The sequence below is a fragment of the Sminthopsis crassicaudata genome, chromosome 2, assembly GCF_048593235.1.
Source record: "Sminthopsis crassicaudata isolate SCR6 chromosome 2, ASM4859323v1, whole genome shotgun sequence".
Taxonomy (NCBI): Eukaryota; Metazoa; Chordata; class Mammalia; order Dasyuromorphia; family Dasyuridae; genus Sminthopsis; species Sminthopsis crassicaudata.
This window is the reverse complement of record NC_133618.1, coordinates 338893591-338902308: the sequence shown is the minus strand read 5'-3', so window position 1 is coordinate 338902308 and position 8718 is coordinate 338893591. Positions and strand designations below refer to the sequence as shown.

Genomic DNA, 8718 nt, shown 5'->3' with positions numbered 1-8718 from the left:
TTTAAAACTGAACTGAAACAAAAACATTTAAAAACCCATTCACATTTTTACATAACTGGAATATTAAACCAGTCTGTACCACATTTTTAGGAAAATTGAACGTTTGAACTGTTGGACTACAGTATCAACAGAAAATATAAAAAAGCAATCATTTATTCATGGTATCAAGTAGCTAATAATTTTTTTTCAGATACAATGGCACAAGTTGCCATTTTGTAATTTGTATGGAATTAAATAGTTTCACACAAAAGAATTGTATTTTGTGCAGGACTAGCAGCCTCTTACATTATAGCATTCCTATACTCAGCACTTTGTCCAAGATACATGTTAAGAGCAAATTTGAAGCAAATTACAAAGACAGGCTGTTCTTTTTAAGCTTGCTGTCATGAAGAAAAAGGAACTCCACCGTTCAAAAACCATGCTAATTCCAGGGTCCTAAGAAATTCCTCTTTTTGTACTGAAATAATTTTCCTTTTAAGAGTTTCAATTACTATCTATTTTTGAAAGCATAAAAAATGGTCCAGATGAACACTAATATGAAATTGGATATATTTATAGTAACTTAGATTGGTTACCACACTTTCTTTCCAACCCAAGATTTTAGTTGTTTGAGATTTTAATTTAATTGAATCACTATGAATAATCACTATGAATAAAAATATTTTAAACTTATGAATAAAATGTTGTAAAGAAGAGAAAAAGGAAGAAGGAAATACTTAACATTTTCAAATGATATCTTTTGGTTCTCATGAAGGATAAGACCTAACATTCTACTTAAAGAAGTTAATGAGATACTAGATATTTTACTGTTAAATTCATCATTATAATATAACCAGCAAACAGAAAAGTCCTGTCTCTCTAGACTGGAAAATATCATGGGGGAAAAAAAATGACCTCATATTTAGAAAACAAGAAAAAATTTCAACTCCAACATTTGATACATAATCATTGGTAAAATGTTATTTCTACAATAAAGAATAGTAAAGTAGATTTTCCTGCTTCTCTGTGTATATGGTTATGTGTGACTATAAATATGATTTTATTTGTACTAAATTAGGCATTAAGTCACATTGGCTTTATTTATTTGTTTATTGGATTATTCTTTTAAAAAGTTTTTAGTACCATAGGTCATGGCCTAGTTCTTTTCATGTATTTAGATGACTAGATGACAATATTTGTTTTGTTCTCACTGATATTTATAATCTATCAAAAACTAAAGCTTTCCTAAAGTTTGAAAAATGAATGGAAAATATTCCATCAGGGAAACAAAATTAAGCATTCAATAGGAAGATGTGATTTAGAAAATCAAATAACAGAATAAAGATTTTTGTCCGTAGGCATTAATTTCACTTTCAAGACAATGAGAGTCTGTGAGACACTATTTAACTGCTACAGAAGCACTTCACTGGTAGCATACCTAAACAAATTAATGGGTGCATTTTAAGTAAACATCTCTCTATAATGTTGGGCAATTAATAAAATAATATAATTTAAAAATAATTTATTAATAAAATTAACAAACAAAATGTTGGGAAATAAGAATAAATTAATAAAAGACAAAATTTTGAGAGATAAGCCTGAACTCCTCAGCCTATACAAAGTATTTTTTAAAAATTACTTTTAAATACAAAATGGTTATAGAAGCTGCAGTATCAAGTATTGAAAAAAATAAATAATATTAATGACTAGATGACATTTATTATGACTCATTTAAAGCAAAAGCTGTTACCTGACATCACCAATTGGATTTTGGTTAAGTCTCCAAAGAAAATCTGCAATGTAAAACTTCAAAATAGAACAGAACTAGAACTATAGATTACCCTGGACTTTTTAGGTATTGTTAGGTATTTTAAAAAATTATATAACCCACATGACACTCACAAACTATTAATTTACTCTCTTTTTCATTCATAGAAAAGCCAAGTTGTCCCAACTAAGTGGGACTACATAAAATACTGTTAAAAATACTGTTTTAGATAACCTGAAATATTAAAGCAAACAAATTTTGCAAAATGTATGATTTAATGTGTTTTTACTGGCATTATTTGAGGGGCTTGGGAAGAAGAGTGGGCAAAAGAAGGAGGACATAGAAACAAAGGAAGAGTTCAAAATAACATGGTATATAACAGGTGTAATAAACTGTATTGCATAGTGTCTTTCGTTTCTACCAAGGAAAATCCATTAAGCACTCAAAGCACTGAGAAAAGTGAAGTATGGGTTAAGTTTTGTTTTTGATATCCAACAAAAATAAAAAGGTGGAAAAAAATTCATTTCTGTTTCAACATTTTAGAAAAGCAATAAATGCTTTCTTATACCTTTTATATTTGTAAATAAAAATGTTATAACCAAAGACCCATAAAATGGGTAAAACTTCCTTAAAATACTTAAAGTAATTGTTCCAGAAATCATTCCAAAGATCTACAAAAGAGAAGCATCATTTTGAGAATCTCATACTTATAAAGACAACACAAAATCGGTTGGGAAGAATGTGGTCCATTTTTAACAATTTGCTTAGACTTTTTATACTTCCAGTTTAAGGTATGTAAAAATAATAAAATTTTTTGTAAACATTTTCACTATTCTTCTATCCAATTTGTAAGTCACAAAGCTAATTTTAGAAATAAAAGGCACATTTCTACTTTTTAGAACTTTTAAAAAATAAATATCATGACAGTGTACACATCTTATAACCTGTCTTTGGAGTAGGTTCTGGACAAAGGAAAAAGACTAGAAATTTTCCTAAAGAACACAGATACATCTGGCTTTTACCAAAATTCATTTGAAACTTCTAACTGGATATTTTTTCCCCCAAAAAATACCAATGCATTGTATTTGACAAAAGGAAGTATTTTTTCCTCTTTTGTTAAAAGTTTTATACAGGCTAAGCAATGTTAACCAATACCAACTATGTGATTTTGAAGCATATCAGTAGCAAGGACAGTTTCCAAACATGAAAGGGTGATGAACAAGGTACATAAAATGAAAATGTGGCAGATTCTTGCATTCATATTTCTGTAAGGAGTTCTACCATAAAACTGAACTGTAAAATTAATTTTAAAAAATGTATAAACAAAACACAAAATGAATTTTGACAAACTTTTCTTTAGTAAGTTGTTATAAATTACAAATAATTTTTATAAACAAGCCTCAACTTGCATGTTTTAAAGTAATAACTTTATATCATACAAATAAAGAAATTTTCAAGTATGAAAAGTGCATTATTGCAATAATACTTAAGCAAGTCCAAAAATCTTGTAAAAAAAAAAAAAAAAAGAATTAAACAATCAGTGCCATCTACTCAAGAAGTCCATCATTTTCTTAAAATGTTGCTTATTTAGCAAGTTGTAGATAAAGACATTTGGAAGCAACATGTAATTGAAAAGAAGCTACTTGTGTTTTTCTCATTTTACATTATTAATGTATTTTCCCCTTCACATACAGGAATTCAAACACTATGTTATTGGTCTGAGGTACCATCATCCATTCTGTGCAGCTGCAACTTGCATATTTCCAAATTCCTCCTCTTCTTCATGTGTACGTTTCAGGCTGCCTGAAAGTTAGAATATACAACAATATAAACTGGACTTTTAAAATAGTTCACTGAGAGACTGAAAACTTGCATGGCAGAGCATTTTTTTTTTAACAACTATTTTAAATTACCTGAGATGTCTCTATCTTGAAGATTGTCTTTTTAAAATATTCTGAAGAAAACAATAATCTCTAACAACCGATTTAAGTCAGACCTTTCTAGTAGGAAGAAATATGGAAAGTCTTCTAGAATTTGGGGCTTTAAGGGAAAATAACATTCAATTTAAGATTTTGTGTTTTTTAGAAACATTTTGTCATTACTGTGATGTATAGTGTGTACAATTTATTAGATGGTGTAATTTCTAGTATTTCAATGAGAAATAGTTTCATAGTTGCTACTTCCAGATGAGGAATCTACTATGTTCAAGAAACTTTTGGGAGACAGGCATCTTTTAAAAAACATCCATTCAAATATAAGCCCATTCAACTCACTTAAAAAAAAAAAAAAAATCAAGAGAAATTTATTTCAATAAAGGGAAAATTACAGGGACCTGAGGAATTAAAACAGGGAGAGGCAGCTTTATCAGTAATTTCTCTTGCATTATATAGTGGACTTGCAATAGTTCCAGAGAATACTCCTTAAGTAATAATAGAGTAGATATTGATGAACATCCTTTGTTAGTTCAATGGGAAGAAAACATGAAAAAATTGATTTTGTATTCTCTGATAAAATAGAGATTAATTTTTTGGAGGAAAACATTCTAGTTTTGACCATCTGGACTTTTTTTCTTTTTTTTACTCCTATTTCCTAATCTTCAATTTCTTGTTGCCATGTGATATAATTGCACCAGAAGTCAGAAGACCTGAATGCTAGAGCTGATTCTACTACTAATTATATATACTCATTTACTCATTAAATTTTCTCATCAATAGCCAGTCTTTAAGATGCAGGGTAATTGCCCAATCTGCTCTGCTAGTTTCCTCAGGTTTAACTTCCACATGACAAATCTCTCCAAATCCTTAAATATTTTAACCATACTAGTTGTGCTATATGGAAAGAAAACAGCAGAAGAAAAAAAATGTGATCAAAATTGATTTTTTAATCGGCATGAGAACCTCCCAATAAGAAAACCTTCTCCATCAATGCAAATCTGCAACTTGTCCACAACTGCACACCTTGCCCCCTGTCCCAGCATGTAAGAAAGAGGCAGATTATATCCCTTTTTTTCTCAAATTACATCAAGTGAAAATGAGTCATTGGAGAATAAATTTAATAGCCTAGCAGAATGATAGTTTGGCAGATAATGCTACTTCAGATTCATCATCATATTGTACCATCTGTAGAACAGAAATGCATTTTAGGAAGATTTTAATGGAATTATATTAGATTTTCAAGCATTCTTAACTTTGGGTCCATGAATTTTTTGTGTGATAACTTTCAATATAATTGATTTCCTTGTAATAAATTCCTTTGTACATTCAAAGCTAGGGATTACCAAGAGTCTGTGAAATTAAAAAAAGGATTTATAACCTTTTCCCCCTCCATTGACTCTTAATATAAAGCATGATACCAAAAGTCTGATGTCCACCTTACATATATCATTTTCATGATGACTCACTAATGAATATTTTGGCAAGTTTTTGTCCATTTTCCCCATCTGAAAATTTAAACTGTTTATAGTGTTAGTTCAGGTGAACAAAAACAATACTAGTTTATATCTTCTCTGTGAGCTTAAGAGAAAATTCTCACCTGTAGTACCAGACTGAACAGATAGCGATCTTTCCAGCTGCAATGGTGACATCATCTGTATTGTTAATTTTGCTAGATAAATGGCTTCATATTCCTATTTAAAAAAATTTATTGTAAATATACACAATGAATTCTACCAAGCTTACAATAGCAAACCATAAAATGAACATCTAAAATGAAGCATTTGTTTGTAATATATAGTTATTAAAAAACAAACTTGCAAATAACAGCACACTAGTAGTTAATTATTCAGTGACTAACAAATAGGAGGAAGTATGAGCTAGTGATCAGCACAGTAAGGAGGTAAAAGAGCTAAGTTCTAATTCTAAGTTCTCCATTTCCAGGTAGCTGGCTATATGAGTTTAAGCAACTGAAGATTAAATCTAAAATGGGGATAATAACTGTCCTATCTTTTTCATTGGATCATTAAAAGGATCAAATAGAATTCTGTGATACACTAATTAGATGCTACCAAATTGATATGGCATAACTAATAGACAAAAATCAACACTAGTTTTGCAATTCCTTAAAATCAAGAATAGTGAATAAGGAAGTTTTAAGTTAATCAGCCAGAAACTCTATGAAGTACTATGGCGACAGACAAAAAATGAAACAGTTCCTGCACTCAAGAAGCAAAGGGGACAATATAAATATATAGGGTTATACAAAATGGTACCAGTTAGCCTTGTTTAATTAAAACACTTAATTAAAGGAAAGGCCTCATACAGAGAATAGTGCTTAAACCGAGTATAAAGAGAGCCAGGAATTGATTACAAAAGGAGGTAATACATTCTAGGCATTAAGGACTGCAAGTACAAAAAGCATAAAGACAAAAAAATGAAATACTGTGCACAAGGAACAGGAAGTAGGTCTGCATGACAATTATGGAATAAATGAAGAGAAGTGATATGTAAAGGCACACACACAAAAAAAACGCAGGACTATGTTTTGTGAAGAGCTATAAATGGCAGTAACCAAGTAGATAGTTATTGCAATAGTTTAGGCAAGAGGTATTGAGAACTGAAAAAAGGTGATGGTTGTGTGAATGGAGAATAATTGGATTCAAACGATGCTGTAGAGGTGTCAGGATTTGGCAAATGATTAGACATGGCATGAAAAAGAAGAATGGATGAAAATAGGAAAGTTTGGAAGAGGAGTGGGTTTGGTTGGAAAGATAATGGATTTGGTTTGGGATACATTGAATTTGAGATGTTTGCAGGACATTCAGTTTGAGAATCTAGGGTAGGATATATATTGGTGATACTTTGAGGGAGAGAAAGACTAAAAGGTTTAGGGAGGAAAGGTACAAGATATTGAACCCTAATATTTGAATTTGAACCTTGGCAATGCCATTAACTACCTTAAGTTTACTCTTGAAATCTTTCACTTAAAAAGCACATCAGCCAAAAAAATGTAACACTGCCAATTTTACTGATTTACCCATTTTACTTTCTCATTAATTAACAAAAATTTGTTAAATACCTAATATGTGCTGAGCGCTGGGTTTACAAAGAAAAAAATCCCTAACACACACACACACACACACACACACACACACACACACACACACACACACACACACACACCAAAAAAGAAAGAAAAAAAGAAAAAGAAAGGGTCCAGAGAAGGCTTTGTATGTAGAAGGTGATGCTTGAAATTGAATGGAAAAACTGAGAAATTCTTTGAAATAGTATAGAGGAAGGACTGCATTCTAGGCATTGGGGCAGAATAAGGAAATAAATTTTTATAAATAAGAAACAAAAAGAAAAAGTACAATTTGGCTGACTATAATATACAATGAGCTGGAAAGGTGTGTTCTTACACAAGATTACAAAGGTTATAAAAAGTGAAAAAAGGATTGTTCATACTTTTCTATAGACAATATGGAGCTACTGAAATTTACAGAGACAGACATGGTCAGATCTGCACTTTAAAAAATCATTTTAGAAGCTATGTGGATAATGGATACAAGCAAGAAACAAGGCAGAAATTTGTTAGGAAGCCATTGCCAACAGACTAGGTGAGAAGTTAATGAGGGTCTAATTTAAGGTAGTGGCTAAGTATGTAGAGAAGAAACAACAGCATGATTTGTCAACTCATGTGGCATGAGGGGAAAGCAAGGAGTTTAAGATAATAAATTCAAGAGAAAATAGGAAAGTGTTTTAGAGGGGAGATTTGGAAGAAGAAATAAGCTTATCTATGAGATTATATATATATATATATATATATATATATATAAAAATATAAAATAAGCTAGTTTGAACTATCCAGTAGGTAGAAAGTGATATAGGGCTATTACATTATATTTATAGATTTGAGAATAATTAGGATAGAAATAATTTAAACCAATGGGAGCCAATGAACATAAGAGCATAAACAGAAAAGAGAGCCCAGATCCATTTTGGAAAGTTAGAAAATTAAGTTAGAAACCAAAAATGAGAGGTCTGGTATGAGAATAAAAGAAAACCCAGGGAAAAGAAAATATACAGGAAGAGAGTGTAAGTAACAGCATCAAGTGCAGTAGATCAAGAATGGTGAAGACTTAAGAAAAGATAATCAAATTGAGCAATTAAGAGATTGTTAATTAAGTAACAAAGTTAAGCCAAAAAGTCTAAGGAGAAAGTATAGACTCTCATAGTATCCCCAATCTGAAATAGCAATTAGGACAGGTTGTATTCATAGAAATGAACTATCCTGCTGCAGATTAGAAAGCAAAAAACATGATCTGGAGCATTAAAAACAATGTTGATTTTGAAAGACAAGTTTGAAATTCTGTTTTATGGCCACAGATTTGTAGTATAAACTTTACCCTGGCAAAATCAGACTTTTCCCTGGGTCAGACCCCTCTGGAAGCACTGAAAGCTTGCAACTCCCCAGCTTTAACTGTCTCTGAGAGTATATAATAACACAATTCGATACCCCATCCTTTCTTCCAATCCCCCAAGAGAACAAAAGTAGGATCAGTCCAGTCATTCCTTTCAGACATGCAAAGAGCCCGACCCTAACATCAAGATCAAAATAATAAAAACAGGCTGGAAGAATAAACAAACAGAAAATGGTCTGTAAATGGTGACAGAGATGCTCAAGGCACAAATTCAGAAGAGAATAACTGCAAAACAAGATCAAGCAAATCAAAAGAAAAAGGAATTCTAATTGAACTTCTATCTAAAATGAATCCAACTTTTACATATTATTTTTCAATTATTCAATTACAATAACTGAACATAATTGTCATGTTTCTCAGCATCTTCTCTAATGAGGGCTAAACACTCCCTAGTTCTGTCAACTGCCCTCTTGAGGTAACTCACCATCTTGGTTGCCCTACTTTGAACAATTTCCAGTTTATCAATGTCCTTCAATTATGGCATCTAAAACTAAACATTATATTCCAAACTAGGTCCAGTGGGGATAGAATAAAGAAAGACTATCAACTACTTAAT

The 8718-nt window shown here is 31.1% G+C and overlaps 1 protein-coding gene across 1 annotated transcript in view; it reads right to left on the bottom strand.

Moving 5' to 3' along the window:
- Window positions 1–3082: 3082 nt before the first annotated feature.
- The window catches only part of STYX (serine/threonine/tyrosine interacting protein), a 36930-nt gene continuing 31294 nt past the window's right edge, over window positions 3083–8718 (bottom strand). Inside the window, exons 10-11 of the mRNA XM_074290555.1 lie at window positions 5279–5372; window positions 3083–3550 (exon numbers count right to left, since the gene is read on the bottom strand). Coding sequence (XP_074146656.1) covers window positions 3477–3550; window positions 5279–5372 — 168 coding nt within the window. The 3' untranslated portion in view covers window positions 3083–3476. The remainder of the gene's footprint in view (window positions 3551–5278; window positions 5373–8718) is intronic.